Source organism: Anarhichas minor, unplaced genomic scaffold (assembly GCF_050575085.1).
Source record: "Anarhichas minor isolate MPS153535 unplaced genomic scaffold, ASM5057508v1 ptg000028l, whole genome shotgun sequence".
NCBI lineage: Eukaryota > Metazoa > Chordata > Actinopteri > Perciformes > Anarhichadidae > Anarhichas > Anarhichas minor.
In genome coordinates this window covers 1,813,633-1,838,609 of record NW_027466474.1, presented here as the reverse complement: position 1 = coordinate 1,838,609, position 24,977 = coordinate 1,813,633, and the positions used below count along the sequence as shown (strand labels likewise).

General features: G+C 42.5%; 1 protein-coding gene across 5 annotated transcripts in view; it reads right to left on the bottom strand.

Moving 5' to 3' along the window:
- Window positions 1–607: 607 nt before the first annotated feature.
- fam13b (family with sequence similarity 13 member B) overlaps window positions 608–24,977 on the bottom strand; it is a 61,035-nt gene continuing 36,665 nt past the window's right edge. For 3 of the 5 annotated variants that reach the window (XM_076103519.1, XM_076103517.1, XM_076103518.1), the window contains exons 8-24: window positions 19,237–19,281; window positions 15,750–15,836; window positions 15,120–15,267; window positions 13,415–13,512; window positions 12,528–12,585; window positions 12,187–12,304; window positions 11,609–11,680; window positions 10,133–10,406; window positions 9,893–10,034; window positions 9,509–9,590; window positions 8,442–8,630; window positions 7,478–7,692; window positions 6,877–6,960; window positions 6,686–6,781; window positions 5,993–6,390; window positions 5,556–5,657; window positions 608–4,964 (exon numbers count right to left, since the gene is read on the bottom strand). In XM_076103519.1, the coding sequence (XP_075959634.1) occupies window positions 4,841–4,964; window positions 5,556–5,657; window positions 5,993–6,390; window positions 6,686–6,781; window positions 6,877–6,960; window positions 7,478–7,692; window positions 8,442–8,630; window positions 9,509–9,590; window positions 9,893–10,034; window positions 10,133–10,406; window positions 11,609–11,680; window positions 12,187–12,304; window positions 12,528–12,585; window positions 13,415–13,512; window positions 15,120–15,267; window positions 15,750–15,836; window positions 19,237–19,281 (2,332 nt within the window). In that variant the 3' untranslated portion in view covers window positions 608–4,840. The remainder of the gene's footprint in view (window positions 4,965–5,555; window positions 5,658–5,992; window positions 6,391–6,685; window positions 6,782–6,876; window positions 6,961–7,477; window positions 7,693–8,441; window positions 8,631–9,508; window positions 9,591–9,892; window positions 10,035–10,132; window positions 10,407–11,608; window positions 11,681–12,186; window positions 12,305–12,527; window positions 12,586–13,414; window positions 13,513–15,119; window positions 15,268–15,749; window positions 15,837–19,236; window positions 19,282–24,977) is intronic. The other 2 variants (XM_076103521.1, XM_076103520.1) reach the window with 2 other exon arrangements.

Here is a 24,977-nt window from a genome sequence, read left to right as displayed (position 1 = left end):
AAAAAGCAATAAAATACATAAAGCAATGTATGAGTTCCTAAATGCAAGAAACTATATATTTTATTTAAAAAAAAATCCTAATATATTGTATCATGAAAATGTCAAATTAAATCATTACAACATTTATGTCCTAAAAAACTTCTCTGATTCAACAGTCGGGGAAGTTGCACTTCTTAGTTGCCGTTCTTCTCAGTGACAGGTCTACACACCTGTCGCTGTGCATGAGGATGTTAAACGTCAGGATGGAAACGAGGCTCATGCGTACGTGCCCGACTCCACAACGGCAGAGATATATAAAACATGAGGAGCAGACTGTGTGCGTCTTTATGATTCGACAACATATACACATTAAAAACAAGCTCCAAAATGGTGTTTAAGATTTTTTTAAGGGCCTTAATTATCAACATTTTATACTTTTTAAGACCGTTCAGACCCCCTCAGTGTAAAGTATAATATTTATCATTACACGTTATATACCACTATATCATGCAAATGATATATCTTTGTAAAAATTGCTCTCATTGGTCATTTTGTACATTTTAACCAGGTCTCTTCACACCACACGCCCCATCAACAGTTTCATTTAAGACTTAAGAATCAAGAGAACTGATGTGGCAAGCTTGTAAATTTTATTTTTCACGTGTAAATGTTTGTTACTGATTGTATTTGCTCAGCCTTTTTGTTAATGAAGAAAATAAACCCAGAAAAAAAAAGCATTCACAAAGTAAGAAAACATTTATAGATACATACACGCATACAATATATTGATGTGATAAAACACAGCATTACCTGTGAACGACCTGCAGGAGGACGAAACCTCTCTGGTCAAAGGAATTCACAGCAAAATTCAATATCAAAGATGTCGCAAAGTATCATATTTCTAACTGTGTCGATAGCATCTGTAAGTAACGCGACTATTTGTCCTTAAAAGAGATTTAAAGACTCAAAAATGACATTAGGGGCTTTACAGTAAAACATTTCAGAGAGGAGCTATGACCTGCGAGACATCTTCGACAGAAACGTCTGCTGTGAATTCCAGATGTGAGAAACAACCATGCATGTCGGATGGGTAGGAGTGAGATGAAACAGACGGCACACCCACGGAGACGAAATACATTACAGTTTACAACGTGAATTTGACCACTCTGTTGCAGGCACAATGTAAAACAAAGGTTTAAAGAAACTGAGGCGCCAAACAAACCAACTGCTCACCTTGTTTGACAAAAAATAATCTAAAAACTCAAAAGAAAAGCCCTTCAGAGATCAATGATGGATTGTTTCCACTTTTTGAATGATGATAAATACGGAAATGTTTTCAGATACGACATCTGGCTGGCTTTTCAATCCCTATTCACCTTAAAATGTTACTCTTATTTTGGTTTTTCAGCAGCGCCAACATGAACATTATGCTGACAACAGTGGTAAAAACACACCGTTTGAGACAATGTGTGTGTTCGGCTGAAAACAAAAAATAGTATTGTACCTCAATTATTCACACACAAAATCAATCCCGCACATTACCCATGACCCGATACTGTAAAACCTCCACGCAAAACTTTTATTATTGCTGCTTCTTCATGGCACAAACAATATAAACAATACATCATGTTATTCATACTATTATGTTCTCTTTTGCCATGCAAGCTTACTACAGTACTGCTTCTATATTAGCTTATATTACACAGAGCGACAAAAATAAATGTAGGAAACAGAGCAGGTTCATGTCTGATTAGCCACACACAGTGCCAGACTAACGTCTACAGCTGGTTTTACAGTTTGTGAGTAGATACAAAAGGATTATTATTGTCATTATCACACAAAATAATGGTTATGATAGTTATAGCAATATTTATAATAAAAAAAAAAAAAAAAAAACATTCTCAGGGCATCACAAATATAAAGAACCAAAGGGGGCCAAACATAATGTTTGCAATAATTTAAACAATTGACATTCATTCCTTCGGGTGTTTTTTTTTTTTTTTGTATGTACACTATATATTTATATTTGTATAGAAGTAGTGCTTAATTTTTAGAAATAACAAATGAAAAAAAAAAACACACAAAAGGGCTGCATTCTGTGAATGCTGTGCAAATAACATCTTTTTACATCAACCCCACGAACACGCCGCTCCCTCCCTCGCATCCTCCTCAAGCACTCACAGACACACAAACCCTCGACTCATCCGCCGTCCACTGACTGACAAATAGACCGCAATCAACGTTGATTCTGGCAGAGGAAATGTACATTGAGTCGTGAAAGAAAAGCACTACTTTGTCTTATTGGCCTTAAACGTCTCACAGGTAACGAGCCAAAGAGGTTCTGAGAATAGAACACCTGCTGAAACGTCTGACTAGCTTACCAGCTAAAGCTTAGCGTTGGTTGGAAATTTCTCCGTCACGCATTTCAAAAATCACACGACGACATCGTGACCTCCGTCTGATACCAGGCGGCAGGGCCGAGGAGGAGAGGTTAAGAGGTCGAACTCACGCGTCTAACCTCCCTCACCTGCCCTCATTTCACCTGCCAGCAGGAAATGAAACTACACTGCGACTGAAACTTCCACCGAAGAGAAACGCAGCCGAGGATTGACACTTGGGTCTCCCCCCTCAGCCTCGTGGACATCATGCTAACGTGCTAATCAAACCCCCCCAGTTAAGAAAAAGGATCAGTTAACCACAGACAAAGGTTGTTCTCTGCGTTTAAAATCAGTGCTGGCAGTGTTGGCACCTCATCGATACAATACAAGCAAAACATCGAGGACCACCAGAGATAAATTAGTTACTCAGTAACAGTCATAGTGATATTCAGGAAACTCTCCGTCTGGCTGCGCTGATGCCAAACATGGTCAGGCTACCACTTCCTGTAGCCAACATGCCTTTGGTTTCAAATAAACTGCAGCAACGTGGACCAGATACTGGCTCCTCTCCACAGCATTTATTACCCATAATCCCTCAGGACATGCCATACCCCCATGCAGCAAACTGAACACGTGAAAAACAAGAGAGATAGACACAGTATAGAAATGTCTGGATGACTTCTGCAACAATTATATTCACCTACATCCTAAAAAATCAACTGTTTCGTATGAGCATCTTCAGTCAAATGGTGCCTTTAAGTGCCATCAGAAATCTCAAAATCACGAGCGTTTGTCCAGAAAACTAAAGCTTAAGACGACTTAAAAGCAGTGCTTTCACACGAGAAGATCATGGGAAACAAAGTTCAAAGTTGCCAACCGTGTGTACATCTTATTTGACAAATATTGCCAAAATAGATCAAAATAAATGCTGAACGATAGAAACTAATGAAAAGGACACTCAGACTTTCACAAACAGCTCTAAGGTCACACAGAGTGAATACATAATGTTTTTCTTAGAATACAACACATTATTTTTCATTCGAGCAAAATCGTGAACAGCAGTGTCTCACAAACATGTATGTATACACTTTTTTTTTTTTTTTGTTGTTGTTTTTTTGAACAAAAGAACACGAACAAACTTGTTTTGAAACTTGTGAATGAGTTTTAAAATCAGTCAGAAGGTGTGAAGCATCCAGGATGTTGAATGAAATTTTACTGACGGAATAAAACAACCGATCACCTCGATCGGGCCGCTTCAACAAACTGTGACTCACTGAAGCGAGAGACGGTACGACGTCCCAAAGAAAGGACACGCGTCGGGAGTGAAGAGCGTCTAAAACGCCAGTCCTCGAGCTGTCCAGTGAGATTCCTCCTCATGAAGGAAAAACAAAAACACGAAGAACAAAGACAAAAGAAACAGTCCTGAAATTAAAAAGTCCAAATGTGTTTTTCTCTCTCAGAAGACGAGTGAAAAGTCTTGAGTTGGTGATGAAGACGAACAGTGAGGACGATTCCTTTTTCTTCATATTTCTAAACTGCGGCCATGTTTTTTTCAGATGAAATGCAGCAGAGGATCAGTTGTGGCTGACGGGAGTGATTTTTAGGTTAACTGGTGGTGCTGCATTCATGTCATGGGAAAATAGGAGCAAACAAATGCTTCTCATGTCACCTTCTTTTAAAAGTGGTTAGTTAAACTTTTAGCAAAGATGTCTACATTACTGAATTCTGAAAATACCAACAAAGAAAATATCTGTAGTCGCATATAAATAATCATTACATTTATCAAACAAATGTAATGATTTTGTGATCAAAATGCTTAAAATCTGCTCAAAGATCCGTCAACGCTTCAACGCTTTTCAGAAAAATAGTCCCAGGACCAAACTGCCAGGAGCTAAAAAAAAAAAAAAAGCAGCTAAAAGTCCTTTTAGCACATTCGTCTTTACTTTTTCTTTGTAAAGATTTGTAAAAGTAGACCGATAAAGTATTTAAAACCATTTGAGACTTCTTACTTACTACTATATACATTTCTTTACTGGTCAGAAAGAATCCTAATACCACCAACAACTGTTAACTCAATTAACTGCAGTGTTAAGGACTATCGGTGCTAGTTGATACGTTTCTATGGCATTGGGAAGTACTACCAGAAACTCGGACCCCATGAACCAAAACTTTGGTTTCTTTAGTATTAATAACCATCAACGGCTGGAGACCCCCATCACAATGCTCCTGTAATTACAAACAATGTTTACATACAAGTTACATATCGTTCCGTCACTCTGATTTTCTCCATGACATAAATGCAGCAAACCAAAGTGGAGATCATGAGTCTCCTGCTTCATGGCAAGTCATGCGATGTGTCTGCTCCACCCTTCCCCCAGGTGTGGTGACGTCTGACAGACCGATGGACATCCTGGGCGGGTCCTCGCAGCAAGTGACGAGAGGCTGATGTGTGCGGTGACAGCTGGTGTCTGAGGAGGGCGGGTCTAGATGGATTTGGAGGAATCCTGTTTGCTGATGAGAACTTCCAGCAGGCGGAGTTTGGCCTTGATCCTCTTGTACTCCCTGTACTCCTCCAGCATCGGCACCCGGTCCTCCTTCTGCACATTTCTACAGCCGAGGAGGGAGACAGAGGAGAATGAGCTCTCTAAATGACACACGCTTACTTTCTCGACCCCCAGCAGCTACTGATGAGTGAACCTCAAATGGTCTCTCTGCTGGGCTGCTCCGAGGCCGTTTTACTGAACATTTATCAGCTCTCTCCAGACGGGGTCAGAATACACAATAGCGGATAAGGGACATTTGTCATTTATCCTGTATGGTGTCTCGTAGTGGAAGACCCTGCAACCAGGATGCCCTGCAAAGCCCCAGCAGTAGAACTATTTCAGCTTCATCCTCCGTGATGCTTTGGACCACAGTGGACGACATTTCTGGCACCTTCTCACGGCGCACAGGTTGCGACAGGCTGTTAGCTATAATTGGTTGGGGTTCAACATGTAGTGTGACAGGTTTCTTGCCACGTTACAGCACAAATTGAACTCACAAATGATCACTTCATCTGTCATCTGTGTAGGAATTTATGGTGACACGTACAAAACAAAGAAAAGCCCGGGTGTTTACACCAGCTACATTGAAATCCTTATGCAGACAGTCTGGATTATGTTTAAGTGTGAATGTGAGTGAGCGTGTCCTTCCACCTACCTTCCATTATGCTGATAAAAATCTTCTTCAAACTCTCGGATGGTCTTCCTCAGCTTCTTCTTCTCTGCTCTGGCCTTCCACAGCTGTTCCAGCAGCTCTGGCCTGGAGGACGACGGGATGCGTGAGAACGTAGTTTCACATGCTGTCATGATATTTAAACCTCTGAGATGCTTTTAAATGATATTCGCTGTCTCGTTTCTACACTGACTGAGGCACATAAATACTTAAATATGTGCAGTCATTTGGATCTTGAACCATAAATTAAGAGTCCAGAGAGAAAGGTAGGGCAGGAAGTGGGCTGTGGTGGTGTGAGCGATCAGTTGTCAGGATCATGACCAGGTAAGAGACCTGGATGTACAAACCTGAGCTAATGAAGAAGATTAGAGGTTGTGTGTGTGTGTGTGTGTGTGTGTGTGTGTGTGTGTGCGTGCTCTTACATGGACGAGGCGTTGGAGCTGGACAGCCGCAGGTCAAGCGCCAGCTTCCCCGACCCCTCCTCCATCTTGGCTCTCATTGGACAGTCGCTCTGCCTGTCGGGAAGGTTCTGGCTCCTCGCTGATCCTTCAGACGAGGTCACAAGATCGACGGCCATGATGACCTCAGAGCTCTGCATCTCCCCACCGCTGCTCTCTCCTTCCTCCTCCTCGTCCTCTTCTTCTTCCTCCTCCTCCCGCTCCTCCTCCCTGTTGTCTTCTTTTTCTCCTCCTCCTCCTTCTTCTTCTCTTTCTTTCTGCTCCTCCTCTTCCTCCTCTTTGATCTCCTCCCAGAAATGAGCGGTTTCGCCCTCGATGATTGGTTGGAGGGTCTGACTTCTTCTCTTACTGGAGGGGGACACCTGGGGGAGAGAGGGGAGATTAATGCGGGAGAAGTGTGTGTGTGTGTGTGTGTGTGTGCACTCGTTTAATATGCAGTAAAGCAAGAATGACTTTAACAAGAACAAGTTCTTATTTTAATATATACTCAAATTGTTTGAGTGTTGTTTACAAGTACACCTAGCTGAAACGCATGCAGACTGATGTAGACTGAAGAACTTCTAGCTAGTTGTACATTACAATAAAATAACAAGATATAATTGCTAACAGTTGCTAACATAGTGTAACAGATGTAATGATGTGTTTATGTGCACGTACTGTGATCGGTGTGATGCTGATTCTGGTGAGCATCTGTTTGACCAGTCTGTAGCGATCGTAGAGAGGCTTCACCACCAGACGCTCCTCTCTGGTCACCTGAGTGAAGGTAGTGAGTGAGAGCAATAAACGGGTTACAACAAGTTTAAATGTGTGTTCCAGCTTCACAGGATGCAGGGTGTTTGGTATCTTACTGGTCGACCATGCAGGCCCTCATAGTGCAGCAGGTTCTTCTGAAGGACCGTCTTCTCACAGGACAACTGCTCCTTGGTCATCTTCTACAGAGACAGACACAACACATCATGTAATAGCGATATATATAAACTCTTTTACATTATTTATGTGATGTCTACGTGTTTAATGCCAACAGTCCAAGTGTGATACAGTATGGGATGACCAAACAAAGTACTTTGTTTTATATCTGACTTTGTGTTTATTTCTGCTCCCTTCATAAAAATGTTTTCTCCCATTTTCACTCATACATTTCTTATTTTAAAATGAGCTCCTATGTTTGCTGACATGACTAATATTTGCATTTTTTAAAATTAATATTCTATAAAATTTTACTTTTAGATTCAAACATGTTTTATAAACCCAAACATCCCAAAAAGGAAACACGACGAATGTTTTATCTTGTCTTTGAAGCAAGGAATGATTACTATTATTATTATTTCTATTCTCTAAAGCACTTGTCATGTTCATGGATGCAGCGCAAAAATACCGTGTCAATATTTCAATGAATCAAGTGTCTAATCAAGTGGGGTAATTGAAAAGACTTGTGTCCTGATTCAGTACCTTGATGTCATCAGGCCAGCCGTCCTCCTGCTTCTTCCCTTTGACCCTGTGCTGGATCAGCTCCAGTGTTTCCTCCCTGGTGGGGCCCTGGCCCTTCATCTCTCCTGCTGCATCGTGAGCGCCTTGGTCCAGCGTGGAGCCGAAGCTCTTGGGTAAGGTGTTGCTCCGAGGACGAGTCTGGGGGCCGAGCTCGCTCTCTGCGCGGTGTTTGGCATCTGGGGAAGGAGGAAGACCGTGATAAGGGAGGAGGAGGAGGAAGAGGAGGGAAACAAACGGGGAGGAGATAGAGAGGGTAGAGTACGGAGGAAGGAACCAGGAAAAGAACGGGGAGAAAAACACAAATCTTCAGACGGCACATTAAGCATTTTTCACTGGGTGATCAGACATGCAGGAGTCTGACAGACAGCTGCGGTGGTTAAAGTCGGCCAGTCACAGTATGAAGAGAAAGACACACACACACACACACACACACACACACACACGGAACAACAACACACAAACACCGAGCCCAGTCAAAACCCAACCACAACAAGCTAAAACATTTCCCTCAACATTTGTCTAACAGCATCTGGCTGTAGAAAAAGCAAAGACTTTCAAAAGCCTCTGAGTCGGTCTGATGGTTATAGACAGTCGTACTGCTAACGGCTGGATATTATCTCAAGATAAAAAGTCACCTCACTCTGAAAATATCATTTACCAACTTGTCAACTTGTCCTGTGCAAAAGCATAAGAATACAGTGATAGTAAAACTAAACAAACACAGATTTCTTAAATATCAGTCAGCAAATAGTCAAGCAAATAAACTCTGTTCTCTTCCTCACGTTACTTCCCACTTTTCGTCCCAACATGCGGTTTCAACAGGAAATGCACCAAAACAAAAGAAGCAAGACGCTCTCACAATGCCGCCTCATTGTGACCGTCAGTAGTGTATGCAATGTCTACTTACTGAGGGGTTGGTACTTACTGAGGTGATACGGTCTAGAGCTCAGGCCTGAGTACGGGTGGAGCGGGGGGGTGAGTGTGTGATGGGGGGGTGAGCAGATAGAAGAGGAGGAGGGGGGGGAAGGGGAGGAGGGAGCATGGTGGCGTCTGTATGAATGGAGCAAAGCCTGGTGCCTCAGCGTGCTTCTGGGTAAAAGGTGGTGCTGGCGTCCTGGTTGGCCGATCAGTCAATCAATCAATCAATCGGTCGGTTGGGCGATAGGAGGAGGAGGGAGGAAAGTGGAGAGCGGGTACTCGCGTTATTGATGTTTTTTCAATTTTGATTTGAAACAGAGAGAGAGAGAGAGAAATGTTTCGGCCACTGCGTTCTCCGACAAGGAGAGCCGTCACCTCAGATAGAGAGGGTGGACGAGTGTCATGGGGTTTGTTCAGTTTGGTGAAACGATGCACAAGAGACTCGTCAAAGTTTGGAAAACTATTTATAAACATCAGATATCTCGTATCTTACACTCTGTGCTTCAAGGAACACCAAGTTTATCAAAAGACAAAAACGTGCAGCCTAAAATCTGATCAAAAAGTAGATGTTTTTTTAAATCGAGGTTCCTAGATATTTGCAAATATTATGTATCTGTTTATGCATAACTTAAAAGTCTTATCCATCGTTTCACCTCACTGAATTCACTGCAGAGGTAATGAATGTGGGTTCACAAGGACGCATCAGCACACTGGAGGGTGGGAGCCACGCATGTGAGAGCCACGTCAACCGGCATGTGCGTGTCTGCATGTGTTGATGTTAGACCAGCACGCATGCAATGTTGTTATAAAGGTCAGAGGTTAGGAGTGGGGAGGGTCAAGCTGTCCAGCATGGAACAGGATGGCACAGAGACACTCTAACCCCAACACACACACACACACACACACACGCACACACACACACACACACACACACACACACACACACACACACACACACACACACACACACACACACACACACACACACACACACACACACACACACACACACACACACACACACACACACACACACAAATGCACGTTCACAGGAAATAGAGCTAGTTGTTCTACCTTTAATCTGCCTGCGGATCTTTGTGAGGTCGGTCATCCATTTGAGGACTTTGGGGTTAGCTGCCTTGTCTCCGTGAGAGGGCTGCAGAGAGAAGAGGAGAGAGAGAGTTAGTGCTTCACTGGAACGTTCAGGACACTCACGCACAATTCACAACATACACATGTATATAAAAGAGACTGAGAGGAGCCAGAGGGAGTTAAAGGAGGGAGGAGGAGCAGGAGGATGACGGTCTAAGGACTGAAATGTTGTGAATAGACTGAGTACAAGTGGTTCACAGTGTGCAGGATTTGTAAATTAGCTTTTTCGGTTTGCGTCTTAGCACTTTAAAAAAAATAGCGGATTCATATTCCTGCTCAACAATACAACAATCTGTATCTCTGTACCTTATAGTTCCTTTCCTTCTCAAATTGCTCTTCAAACTGCTTAATTTTCTTCTTCAGGTGCTGAAGTTTCTTGGTGAGTTGATGGGTCACTGAATCGCCTCCTCTCATCGACTCTTTGGAGCCAAACGATGCTCGGCGTGGCCTGGAGTGACGGAGGATACATGAATACAATCCTGGGTTTCAAACAGAAACTAGTTCGTAGTGAGTAAGCTGCAACTGGATGTCCGCGCCTCATCGTACCTCTGTGCTTTGGTGGGTGAGGTGGCGTCCGGGTCTTGCTGCAGGAATCGCTGGGCACCGTGCGCTCCGAAGTCGAGAAAGCGTCGCGCCAGGAGGTGAGGATGGGAGCGGGAAGAGGAGGGGGAGGCTTCCTGCCCTCCCTCCCCCACGTCCTCCTCGCCATCCTCCTCCAGCAACAGAGGAGGGAGAGTAACCATGCGGCCGGCCAGCGGGGAGAGCTGAGCCTCGCCGCTCTCGCTGTCGTCCTGCCAGGATTTGAAAGCGGGGACGGGGTCTGGAGAGAGGAGGACAGAAACAAAGAGTCAGAGCACGTTAGCAGACGTCGGAAAAGGAGGGATTAATGTAATATTAACAACACACAAAAGCTGCATGGGAGAATGAAACAACACATTCATTTTCTCCTTCGATGCCCTGCTGAGTCACTCTCTGTCTGGTTAACGGTGTCTTGACTGTCAGCACTATGCTAATGAGCTGAGTCAGAGGGAAAAAAGAGGGGAAGGAGGAGTCAAGGCGATAACAAGACAGAGGTGAGAAAGTGAGTCAGGGGAAGAAGTGTTTTTCAGAGAGGAAAGGTGTCCGGATCAATCCGCCAAGTGACCCTGTCGCAAAGAGGTAAGAGCAAAGAGGAGAGGAAGAAAAGGAGTCCAGCAGCTTTGTTAGAAGAGTGTTTCACATGCGAGGAACTACTTACGATCAGTATCACACAAGCAAATCTAAATATATTATTTATAGTAATAATATATTAATAAAGTCTCCAATCCAAGGGTGTTCTGATCAATCTGCCCCCCGATCATTATCGGACAATATTCGTTCCAGGTAGTTTGATTAGTCTTTATAAAGGCCGATCAGAGGAGCCCGTCAGATGACTAACCGCTAAAATGGCTTCCCCTGAGTTGTGAGTTGTGTCTCTAAAGCCCATTTTACACAGTCTGTACTCAGACTGTTACGCCGTTATTCCGCCTCGCTTCTTCATAAAAGGTACGAACACGGAATGGGGGGGGGGGGGGGGGGTATCCGTGCCGCTAAGCCAGCAGCGGAGGTGGCAAAGAGCCGAATCGACGTCTGTGTAAAAAAGGAAGTGCCAGAATGGTGGAGCTACACACACACACACACACACACACACACCAGACGCCGACGCAGACGTCACGGCTTTGTTTGGTTCAGTGTAAAAAAAGGAAAGCCGGTGTAATAAGAGGTCTTCTTTACAGCAGCATTGCAGGATCTTTGTATAAAAGGGGCTAATGAGAGAGTGGAATATGTTGCACATACTCATGATACTTTGTCCTATCTGAATGTTAATACAGTGTGAATAGTTAAATAAATAAATAATGTTAAACGATCAAAAGAAGGCTTCAAATAGACCCTGTGATCGGCCCCAAAAAAATCCTGATCGAAGCATCCGTATAAAAAGATCAATGCGAACGGATGAAAGGAAAGCAGGTGGGCTGGTGGATGGGTGGACATTAAACTACTCACCGTGGCCTTCTTTTTGCAGATGCATACATGAGAAGTCTATGTGAGGGCGGTGGAGATGGGAGGGGGGTGACGCTGTTTGGATGGAAGGAGGACAAGAGGGAGGAAGGAGAGAAGAAGAAGAAGAAGAAGAAGAAGAAGAAGAGACAGCAGAGACGAGGAGCAGTGAGGTCAGTCATTCATAACAACTTCACTCTCCAACTTTCATTCAGTCAATGAAGTGTAACTTTAGTAATACTCCATATTTAACAGAATTGTAGATGACAATTCACAAAGTATTCTTTTAACAAATTGAGTGAATTTGGTGAAATCGTAAAGACAATAACATTAATGTATATAACTGACTTTTAATCTTAAATAATTAATCAATATGGCAGAATAACTGCATTTTGCCCACTTGGAGAAATCATTTTTTTAACCATATTGGGACTTCTCACTTTTAACAGGTTTTTCTTTGGATTCGGTGTTTGGTAGATCCATAAATAAATAAATCACATTAAAGTAGAGAACCATGGGAAGGGTCTGCTTTACTGTGTAACTTGTACTTCTGTAATCCACTGACTGGACGCTGTATCGCCTACCTTCCCATTGGCTGTCGGGGAAGAGTTGGAGGTGGGGGTTGTGGCCAGACTTTGCTGGGCGGTTCCTGTTGGTCTTGCTGGTGTTGGCGTTCTGATCACAGCGGCATGAGTCCGAATCCTGGAGGAGGAGAAAGAGAGAGGGAATAAAGAAACAAATTAGGGAATGAAGGAAAAAAGTAAAAGATTCAAGATGAAGGTACAAAAGTAGAGAGAAATTAATTAAAAGTGAACAAAAGGAAGGACAGATACTGTAACATAGACTTGAAGTAATATCATCATAAAATCAACACAGAAATCATTTTAGTGCCAGCACGCACACATTCCCACTTATTGCTACTTACACAGCTTATGGTGTCAGTCTGAGTCTGCTCCATGTTGTCACAGGGTTGATTGTCCTGCCTGGAATAATCAGAGACAGGAAACATGAGATCAACTTTAAAAAATAACTATGACCAAAAAAAAGTGACATTTTCCCAAATTGTCATTTTAGAAAATATCTAAAACAATATGTTCAGATATCTGATTGGTTGTTTATTGCTGTGTAAATAAATCCAGAGCCTGACCAGTCTCCAAGTGCAAACACCGAGTGTTTACAACAAGCCAAGTCAACTCATAGACGTTGGAAGTCTTTGGCTTTGAGCAAAATCAAAACCATTTGTGAACGCACTCTCGGCAGAACAATTTAATGATGATGAATTTGGAGATACCAAAGTCAAAGCTTCAACTGTTGGAGAATCTCACATTTGTTACAGCTAAAATCAATACTGTGTCGATCGATTGTTTTATCCTGCCGGGTAACTTTTACCCTTTTCCCTCTGAATAGATGTGAAACAGCATTTAATCATCGACTATGTTTTACAATTTAACGCCGCGTGACACACCAACCACAGTACATTAAGTGTGCTTGTTAACAAACAGAAGCTGGAGGCGTGATACAGTGTGACGTGTCAAACTACAAGGGAGTGATCAGAGCAATGCCACATCACTGGACATGTTAAAGAATTACATTCCTCTCTGGGAGAGAAGGAAGTCCTCTCCTCATGACGCACCAAGCTACCTGTGCAGTGACTCACACATCTATCTACCCTGTCCAGATGAAGCCTCACATGTTCCTCGATCTCCTGAAATACTGGCCATGATGCTTCGATCTCACTCTGATAACTTCGATCGTATATTCTTGATATAAGGTGAAACTTAACTCAACGTTTTGAAAGCAAACCCAGCTCACCTGGCAGTGTTGATGTTGTTCTCAGCGTCTCCGACGGCCTCTGCATCCAGGTCCATCCCCGAGCTCTCCTCCAGGGCGGCGCCAGAGTCAAATGAATCCTGGGGGAAAGCAGCAGCAAGAATTCACCATTAATTTGACAGTTTTTAATGAATGGAAGTTAGAAACTTAAGAGCAGAGCAAGAGACATGAAAAGGCAAGAATAGGAATCTCACACAAACAAGTGCCTTCTTACTACACACATCATCATGGTTCACGTTCTTGTGACTGTTGGGAGACAGAGCTTTTGCACTTTAACTTAAATGGTAGAAATCCAGCACAATTAAATATTGAAGTGAGCCCCTCTGCACATTACCACTCATAAAGTTAACACCACATTCAACACCACAAGGAAACAACGAGGTCATTCTTTACATACATTTATATGAGTTAATGATTTATCCGACTTATCTCTCTTACCCTTTAAAGTCAAAGCGAAACTCCCCAACCAAAACGGTTGGGTTTCATTGTGGTCATCATAACTAATGCTACAGCTTGATTTAGGGCTCTAAACATGCACACCAAAGCGTTTGTGTTGAGTCCGTCAGAAAATCAAAGCTGCGGTGGCTCGTAAATGAGTTGTAGTGAAGAGCAGGATGATGACTCAATGAGTAAATGTGACCTGCTGCACAAAACGCACACGTTACATTAGTATTACAACTGTTATGTAAAGAGAGTAAATGGTGGGTGTGTTTCTTTGTAGTTTGGCCCACAGGTGTTGCTGTCATTCTTTGCTTCTTCTATTTAAAGACGTAGATTATTGTTCAAAGAGGTGACAGGTTTCTCATTAGTCCCGGGACACATCTCCCTCTGTCTGCCATGTTCTCCGCTCCTCATCTCTCTCCTGCCGCCTGGACACTAAAATGGTTCTTGGGCCACTGAGGCTTTAAAGGGGGGGGGGGGGGTTCAAGGAGGGGTGGGGATACTAGCATTGAGGAAGTACCAAACATTTCTTCCTCGTGGCAAATATTAGAAACACTTGGATGGATTACAGAGGTCAGGTGGCACAATTAAGACACGTTTCCCTGTATGTGTTCAATACAAGTTGTGCCACTGGGATTTAAAAACGTGATCCTAATTTTGTTCATACTTTTTTCATCAAAAAGTGAAAGAAATGTGGAGACGACCTACTATGAATCCCTGGCACACAGAGGGTGTAAAAATACGTTTTTCACCGCTTTGACACTGAGCAGCTCCTCTTGATTCCGCTTCGTGATGTTCCCCCTGTGACTAAGTTTTAAGAAAACATTGCCTCCGTGACTCAGCGTGTTCATTAATCTGTGCGTGCATTTGAAAAACAGGTCTGTTCCAGCTATTGTAACCATCAGGACAGAACAAAGATGGACTGTGCTGATAAAATCAAACATTCAGCCTTGGGACGGACCGACAGACGGGAGACAGGAAGGAGGTTAGCTATGGGAAATATGCTGCCAGCGCACACAGCAACTGGTTGGGCTCTGTGTGTGTTGTCTCTGAACGTCTATTGAGGGAAATTTCCACTGTGTGTGTGTGTGTGTGTGATGATTCTGTGCTCTTTCTCGAATGTGTGTGTGTGTTATTTATGTCTATTCGGCTCGAACACACAGTGTGCGTTTGATCATGCGCAGGTGTTTATGTGCAGTATGAATTTGACAGTTCGTGTGTGTGTGTGTCTGTGTCTCCGACAAACCTGTGTGTCTTTCTGGCTTTGTTGTATGCGCTGCTCGGTCTGTGTGAGCGGGGTCTCCCCTTCTGTGTCGCAGGGGCTGTCCTCGGGGTCAGTTTGTTGCGCCTCGTCTCCATCACAACCCTGGTCTTCAGGCTCACTGGGACTCACTCTGGAGAAGAAAAAAAAATCAAAAAGGTCATAAATAAGATGAACTGAGAACACTGCCACTGTGCCTTTATGGTGGTGGTGCGTGCCAACCTATTTCGGCATGCAGTGTGAAATGCTGCGACATGTTGTTTTGTCTTAGAGGGGACTGACCACTGAACAGCTGCTCCCCTAAACATGTAGAGTTTGCTAATTGACATAACAGCTGTCAACATGTTTACCGGTAACCTGAGCCATCTATCTGGCTCCGTGCCTTCGTACATAATGTTCACTATTTCAAATATGGTTCTATGGACCACCGAGGAAGCTGTGTAACGCATGTTCCTACCAGCAGGTGCTCGGAGGGCAAAAAGTAGAGCACAACATGTTTTGCTGTACAGAGCTTCAGTGTGAAAATGTTCTGAAACGAATAAATAAACGTGTATTTATGCTTGTGCGTGTACTGTATAGGTGTGAATGTTAATGCGTGTGTGTCTGGACTCTCACCCTTGGCTGTCGTAGTTGGTGTCGATGGAGGTTTTCAGCTCAAAGAAGTGCTGCTCCACTGCGGCCCTGATGGTTCGCTGGATTATCCTGGAAAAACACAAAAAAAACACATGGACGTCATTCATCAGGATTTATATTCACACGTTATTACTGTGCGTGATGATGCATTGAGTTTCACTTAGAAATTACATTTTCCTCCCATGTGCTGCATCGTAGCCTCTGTTCAAACAAACAGGCAGGCTGTCAGGTTAGCAGTTAGTTACTAATTAATTGCAGTCTGAGTTTAAAACCGTGTTAAATATTGAGTAACAATGCAGCCCGTGTTCTCTCCACTGGAGTGAGTTTAGCTCAGCTGTAATGAGTGTAAACTGTAACAATGATAATATCTACACAAGATGAAAGCCAAAGGTTTACACAACTGCTTTGGATAAGATCCTGTGACCACGTTTTCTCTGTTTATTCAGCAGTGGCAGCCAATAAAAATGTCCTCTTAAATACACATAAATTAAATTATTCTCCCTGCATGTATCAGGGTGGTTGATCCGTTTAGTATGTATTTACTAACTGCTATGACCTCAAGGAGAGCACTAATGCTGCATGTTGTCTTCAATCTGTGGTGGATCTGATATATTTACTGAATCCAGTGAGTCGGTGCATTGTTTACTCATTTAATTAAGGCCTATATCTTCAGACTAAGGTTTAGCAGTAACCAGTAATGATGCACAGTTCAAATCTTTGAACCATGTGTGGAGCCTCCTCACCTGTCATCATCAGCCTCTTTTAATGAAAGACCTCTGCTGATCAGTTAACGACGGGGACTTTAAACGACTGACTGATGTGTTTATCTCCATGCAAAAATAACAGCAGTGTTTGTTACATTTTCTAAAGGTGAATAATGAATCTAACTTTGTGAGAGCCTAATAATCCCTGAGATGGTTTCCTTTCCATTCTGGGCTATTTAACATGTCCTTATTAAGTAAAAAACCCTGGTGCAGTTATGAAAGGATTAATAATGTTTAAACTATAAACCAGAGAGGACATTACGGCCTATAAAAGGTAACAACAGCAGTCACGCTCTGACCTCCACCACCGTGACATGTGACAGTTGATCCACAGGCTCTACTGAGATTCTATTTAACTCAACCACATGTGTGTGTGATCATAAAGTATCCCTCCCTTGTTTACTCTGGCTTCTTGCACGCTGTTAGCTTTGTTTTCTCTGCCAGCTCAGACAGCAGCAGAGGTTGAAGACCTTAACTGGGAAAACGCCCAGCTCTCCTCACACTCCTCCACACCACCTGCTGCTCCTGATGTATCAACCGCCATCACTACATCTCGTTTTATTGATGTTCCCCCCAAGCTGTTTTCTATTCTTTACATCTAAATGATCTAACATCTGTATTCTTTGTTCAAATCAAGGTAATGTCATACTGTGTGTGTGTGTGTGTGTGTGTGTGTGTGGTGTATTCAACATATTTACACCAACAAAGTTACACAGTTTTAAATGGAAGACTTGGAGGTGGAACATAACTGTGTTTGGGCTTTAAGTCCATGTCCATTTATGGTAAAACTCATAAAAGGTGTTGGGCTGAGGTCCGATAAATGTGTGTGTGTGGGAGTTGAGGATATATCAGCCAGAAACTGCTCACAAACTGTGCACTCATTTCTCTGGACGACAAGCCCACTTTCGCCTTCAGCAGCAACTCAAACTCTAAATATTAACCAACACACACAAAAGAGCTACTTCCACATACGAACATAGGAGCGGTAAAAGATGATGTGCTTGCAGTCTTTCCCTTTCTCTCACACACACACACACACACACACACACACACACACACACACACACACACACACACACACACACACACACACACACGGTCAAGACAAGCACTGTGTGTTTTTGCTGCCGACTAAATTTTGTCTAAATCCTTTCATGCCTCCCAACAGAGGGGAATCCTTTTGAACGCATCCTGGCAGCGAGAGGAAAGTGAAGACATAAATCACACTCAGAGACACAAGACGGTCTATGAAACCAAAGCCGTGAAGTTATCTAATGGATGTCTGGAAATGTGCCGGTAGATCCTGTTCTACGCAGGAGATAGTCAAACTACTGGACACGTGTTCCAAGATTAGTCTACTCGTATGTCTGTCTATGTATTCTTCATTATTGGCAGCTTTATTCCTACAATATTATGGTCAAAAACATTGAGGCCCTCGTCCACCATATTACACTTTAAGAATTAATACAATTATTTGTTTCAGTCCGTCCAGCCATTTGCTATTTATATTTGATTATTTATCTCATTGTTTGCTTTCTTTCTTGACATCTAATCTTGCGCAGGTTTGTGTTTATCCAGATGAAGTTTGACTGATAAAAATGTATTTTGTAAGAATACGAAAATAATCCAAACAGACTACGATATGAAAAATATGAAGACAGCCATCCTAAATGGAAATGATTGAGCCAATATGTTACAGCTGAAGCACTTGGTTCAATAATGAAGTAGTTGATGTCAATATTAATCAGCAACTACTTTGATAACAGATTCATTATTTAAGTAATTATTTAAAACAACAAAGACAAACACCAGTTCCAGCTGACGACTTGTCTCTTTTCTTTAACACATTGGTATTTAGCAAATAGTGAAGCAACCATCAGCTATTTTTTGGCATTCTGCAGACATGACGATTTAGCAAATACTTTCTTAGCGAAAGAAATCAGCAGATGAATTGATAGCATGTTGATGTCAAGAAATGCAAAAGGTTACATCGAATATGATTATTATGGCAGAATTCATTTGCTGCTATTTTGTTCTCTTTTGTCATTGATGAATTACTGACTTTCAGTGTTCACGTGTTATTCCTGAGACACCTTTGTGCTCTCAAGCTTCCAGGTTCTCACATGAATGTACAGCAGCACAGTGAATGGTTTTACTCTGAGCCCATGTCGTGCAGTGAAGAGGCAGAGGCCTGACAGTCATGTGATTGCTGAGTTCATGTCCTTGCGCCTCTAAAAGCACAGAGCCACACAAAATGCTTTAGTTTAGCTCCATAATCACAACACAAGGCTTTCCTCTTTCCTCCCTATCACTTCCTCTTAGCCTCTTCCTCTTCTCCCGACTCTTCACAGAGCTGCTTGCACTTCTTCTTCTGTTGATTCTTGTTATTTCATCTGCCTCTTGAGCAGATGGCCCTTTACTTCCTCTTAACACTTCAACCAACCCGGCTCTCTTACCCCCTGTTTACACTTTTCCATCATCCTCTTCATTACCTTTGCAGGACAGCTGACTTGCTTAAAGATTTATTTGTTTTTACAAGCAGGTGCACATAAAAGTTTCTTAGTGTCGCTGGAATTTTGTTAAGAGTATGTCTGTAGGTTACTACAGGGTGTGTACATAAAGAAGTGCCTATTTATGGTGTCGTGAGTGGATAAATTGCTGGTGAGCGTGTGTGTGTGTGTGTGTGTGTGTGTGGGTGTACTTACTCAGCAGAGTCAGCAGGCAGGATGGATATAGGGGAGAGGTGGGAGCTGTACGGAGAAAGAGAGAGAGAGAGGAGAAAAGGACAACATGGTTAGAACATCACTTACTCCTCGACTCCCTTCCCTTACGGACATGAAATTACCTCGGAGGTGTCAGGAGATCAAGCGCTGAGTAACGAAAATCAGCATAATGAGGTTATGTTCTCACTGCAGATGTGTCCTAATCTAAAATCCCCTGTGCCAAATGACAATCTCAAGAAATGCACACACCCTCACACCCACACCCACACAGACACAGACACACAAATAGACAAAGTTTCGGTCACTGGTGCCACTCTGGGTGGGCAGATTGTTATTTAGGCTACAGAGCTCTGCTAAACCGTGCTGATCAGATAAAAGGGTGTGTGTGTGTGTGTGTGTGCCAAATCATATTTGTTGTTCGATATTCCTCCATAAAAAAGGAAGTGTGTGTGTGCGTGTGTGTGTCATGAAACAGGGATCAGATGTGTGTGTTGATTCAGCAGCCTGCCGCTGGCCTCACACACACACACTGACAGGCACACCGGGACTCCAGATTTATATAACACACCCACCCACCCACACACACACACACACACACACACACACACACACACACACACACACACACACACACACACACACACACACACACACACACACACACACACACACACACACACACACACACACACACAAGGTCGTTCACATTATGCCCAAGTGCACGGGTACATCTCATATATGCTGTGTGTGTGTGTGACTCAGACGGTCAAACTCAACTCATTAGAAAAACAGCAGCTGACGTTACGCAACCTTTTTGTGTGGATATATGTTGGCTCTTTAACACACACACACACACACACACACACACACACACACACAGTCTTAATGCAGAAAGAAGTCCTGAGGTAGATCGATACAGACTGAATTATTAATGGAAGATAGGAAACAATAATACCCTCCATCTTTATTTCTTACTCCATACTTTCTTCTTATTCTTCACTTGTTTCTTGTTTTCTATCATTGCCACCCAACTCTCTTTCCCTCTTGATCCTAATTTGTTTCTCTTTACATATCACTATTGTTATTCCTTTCTTTCTCTTCCTCACTTTCTCTCATTCCACCCTATCGTGCTTCATACAGAAACATCACGTCTTCTCTATCCTTTGCTCATCTTTCTCTCAAGGTCTTTCTCTGTCTCTCTCCCCAGTGTTTGTTTCCTCTCTAATCTCCTCCCGTCCTTGTTACTGGCTTTGAATGTAACGAGCGTCTCACATTCCCCTTTCTGACACTGTAACCTTGATGGTGAATATGTGTGTGCGATAGAGAGACAGTAAGCTTGCCAAAACAGCCCAAAGAATGTGGGTGTTAGGAAGTAATGAAAGGGGGAAAACAGCCATTATTATGTTTTTTCTTGCCCTCTCAAGTCAACTTAATAAATACTTGGATAATATTAAACTAGCTTATGACTTCGTATTATTTTTGAGTCCATAATTATCTGGACTCAGATCCTTTGTCATTTTCTCCTCCTGTTAGTCAGCATAGAGAACTGCCCTTTAAACAGGAAGGCTCTCTACAGCAGCGACTGTTGCTTCGAAGCGCTGATAACATCTGACAGCTCAGGCTCTCCTGCTGAGTTGTACCCTAAGGGAGCGAGCCGGGTGGCTGCATCACTAACAATAGATCCTTGATAGACTCCTCAAGGACGTTACATAATCTACATGAATTAAGAAGCAAAGATAATATCTGATCTTGCACCATTTCGCCCCTGAAGGCTTGAACTAAATGCGTTATTGCGGCCTTTAGGGTGTTCCTGCCCTCCTCCTGGAGCTCCTGAAGCAGCAGCAGAGATAACATTTCTACCAGCGTCAGTTGAGCTCTAAAGGACCTTACATGGCATCTTTATAGGGCCCTTTTGGGCTTTTCTTCAGAGAACACCATGAAGGGCAGATAGGACTGAGTTTTCTAGGTCCCTGATGATGTTGAAAGTGGTTTTGATTATGTCTCAAGGTGGAACATTTCCTTCACTAGCTGTCATACATATATATAATACATATATATATATATATATTGTTGGCCTATAACCGGACAACAAGTGCAAGAGTGCAACAATAAAGCACTAGTTGGCGAATACCGGGTCGGATTAGATCAGTTGATGCCCTACAGACGACTGGAGCGGCAGCCAAAGACAGAAAAAAAGAGCTTGATACGATCTTAAGGGGTCACACCTTCAGCTAGCTGTTTTGTAGGCAGTGATACTGTAAAACCTTTTAAAGTGATCCAAGTAGACAGACAAACGCTTTGTCTTTGATAACGTCTATTGGTGGTTAGGTTAATGGTGGAGCAACATGAATTCCCTTAGATCCCATCAGGTTAATCTGCGGTCTGCTAACCAGATCCTCAGCATGATCCCTGGTGTCAGATTACTGCTTCAGTAGGCAGCTGTACATCAGCTGAGGGCTGAGCAATGCACCTGTGATTTGAGTTGAAGTAAATGTCAACATAATATTATTCACCTAACCTGGCTGTGTTTTTTCACATTAACATTATAGTTATGGTCTTCTTTGATTTCGATGACACTGTTTTGAAAAACTGCTTTATAACTACAATAATTTAAACCACAATGATTTTATACAAGAGCGTCATAAAATGCTTGTCAAAGGTGGACACGAACGTGTTCTTGAAGGGTTGCAGTAACTGAATCACACTTTACTTTAACACGGGAGAATAGTTCGACGTGAACTCCATAATCTACACATTTACTGCCAATTCAACACATTACTGCCCCCGCATGTTTTACTGGTAATGAAACCATGAGATTTGTGCATAACTAAATGGAACTTTTTGTGTACTGCACATAATATTAGACTGCATATGATAATGTTAGAGCATCATACACCTCCAGAGAGTTTGTGACCCTCATACATGTGCAGATAACATCGTTGTTAGGCCTTGCCCTGCTGTTGAATATTTCCTGCTTATTTTTCTGCTCTGTTCCAAGGTGAGGTTCTCATGACTCAGTATTTTAACAATGCAGGGTTCAATCCAGCTTTCACAATCTCTGCTGCTTTTCAGTTACTTTTTGTTGTTTGTGTAAACAACTGGCCTGAATGTACTGCATGTACTGTACACTACATATCACATGTATGAGCCAGGAGGATCTGTTCCAGAATTTACTGCAGAGCTTACACGCTGTGCTGTGCTATCGGTGGCCTCACCTCAGCTGACTGAGTGACTCAACAACAAAAACATCTCAGCATGACTGTGGTTTTTCCTGCTGTGTTAAATTAATAAAACAGAGTAACTTTGTGTTGTCAGTGCAAATGGCAGCGAGGAAAAGGGCTGATAAAGGGCATCTTGGATTATTTACAGCATTACTCTGGTGGCTCGATATCAAGGAAACAAAGAGTGTGTGTGTGAGTGTGTGGTGTGTGTGAGTGTGTAAGGTGAGTTTGAGGTGATTCCACAGAGGTGCTGTTGTCAGCAAGCCTTCTGCTCTGTTCTGGCTGGGAGGTCTTACAGAGTGCTGCAGTCTACGCATCCACTCACACACACACACACACACACACACACACACACACACACACACACACACACACACACACACACACACACACACACACACACACATATATAAATTCATACCACACGAATAGTATATTTCAGCGTGCAGAAGACGACATATTTCGCTATGTCTCTTAAAGCTATGCCTTCACACACAGAATCCTAAGCATCATCTTGCATCTCATTAACAGCTCGTCTCGCTGCTTCTGAAGTAAACATTTAAAGATCTTCATGTCAGGGCCAAGAAACTCTCACAGAGCTTTGCTACTGATGTGTGCATTCAACAACTCAAACGTTGACCAGATTTAAGGCCATCCGAGAAGAACGATCTATTTTGTTTAGTTGACTCAACAAATTCTTTAACAGCCCCTCACTCTTCCTCCTCAATGGTAATTGGAATTGGACGTGTATAGCGTTTTTCTAGTCTTCTGACCACTCAAAAGCGCTTTGACACTAAATGTCACCCATTCATACGCTAATGGGAGGGGCTACCATGCAAGGTGAATATAACTTTATATTAACAAACAATGTGTTCATGTCCACGTTTGTGTCGACGGTTATTACCGTTACTGGGGCCACATCAATTTCCTGTCTTTTGGAAAATTGTACAAATGTTCTCCAGATAAGAACCAACAATTATTTTCATTATCAATTAATTTGTGGGGTCATTTTTTAATTATTTATTTGGTCTCTGAAATGTGAGAATTGTGAAAAATCTCACAATTTCCAAAACATAAAAACATTGCCGTGGACTCTGAGAAATATGAATGAAAAATATCATTAGTTGCAGCCCTAAATAAATCCTTACACTTGAGAGAATTGCCTTTTCTTCTTGATAACTGACTTTTAAGGAGTAGTTGTTTCTTAATTTCTTTTGGCAAAATACTAATCAATCAATTGACCAATCGTTTCAACCAGAATCGAGATCGTCCACTTATCTAATTTACACATATTGAGCAAATACTAGAATATTTTTCAATGTGTACTTTGGTACTCACTAATGTTAGGAACGAACAGAATCTGCCAACAACTTCCTCCAATCATGAGTGCACTGACGTACATGCCTCAGATGTATTAAAACATACGTTTGATTGAGAAAACGCTGATTAAATGAGGACAACTCCCGTTTTCAGACCCACTTCGTCTCAAAAATGCTGACACATTCTGAGTCAGATCCCTCTGCCTTCTTTATACTTGAATTGCGTCATACAATATCAGCTGTTAAGTAACGCCTTGCCCTGTTTCTATTCCTGTACAAGAAAAGACTCAGACGTCTTCCTGTCTCTGTATTCGTTTTCATCTCTGCCTGGTAACCAAACAATGAGCAAGAAGGCACGATACAATCTCATTTCCCTCCATTCTTCCATTCGTTATAAAAAGATATTTCATCACTTAAAACATTCCACTTATTCATTCACAAGTTGATCCGTTAATGTAGCTTTCACCTTTAATCTCTTTGATAATTATTTTGCTTCATTTATTCAATCTCATCTCCTCTCTTAAACCTATCAATGCTCATTCATTCATGTATCTATCATCCAACCACATTTGCCTTCACCTCCATCCATTAATTCATCCATTAGTTAGAATCAGTTATTCCAGTCAGACTAGAGAAGTTACATAACCCTGATGTTTACCTCTGCAGCAGAATGTCACAGGCCATTCTTATCTTGCCAGCTGTGTTTCTGTCCTTTTTGTTTTGTTTCAGCCTGAAGGTTTTTCAGGGCGACGGTTGTCTGGAAGGCTGTTTGTCAGTTTCTCTTCTTCTTCTTATTCTTCTTCTTCTTCTTCTTCTTCTTCAAGCTAACACGTATACTGCAGGTGATTGAAAGTCCAGTGTGTTTTTTAATTTTCCAACACCCGCAGAGAAGTCGGCTTGACTTTTAACCAAACTCAGCACGATTTCTGTCGCTTTGGTCTTTTTGCCTGTTAACCACTTGACACATCTCAGTATCCAGCTGTTAAGCTTGTTCTGTCTCTGAACTCTCAGCCTCTCCTGCAGATTTCTCCTCTGTCAGTATCGGGTCGGTCTATAGCTCAGCCTTGCATCCAGTGGGTCGGTTATCAGCAGAGTCTGGCTATCGCCTGGGTGCATTCTGTGGCGTCCTCTGAACCAGTGTGTGTGTGTGTGTGTGTTCTTGAATGAGTGTGTGTGTGTGTGT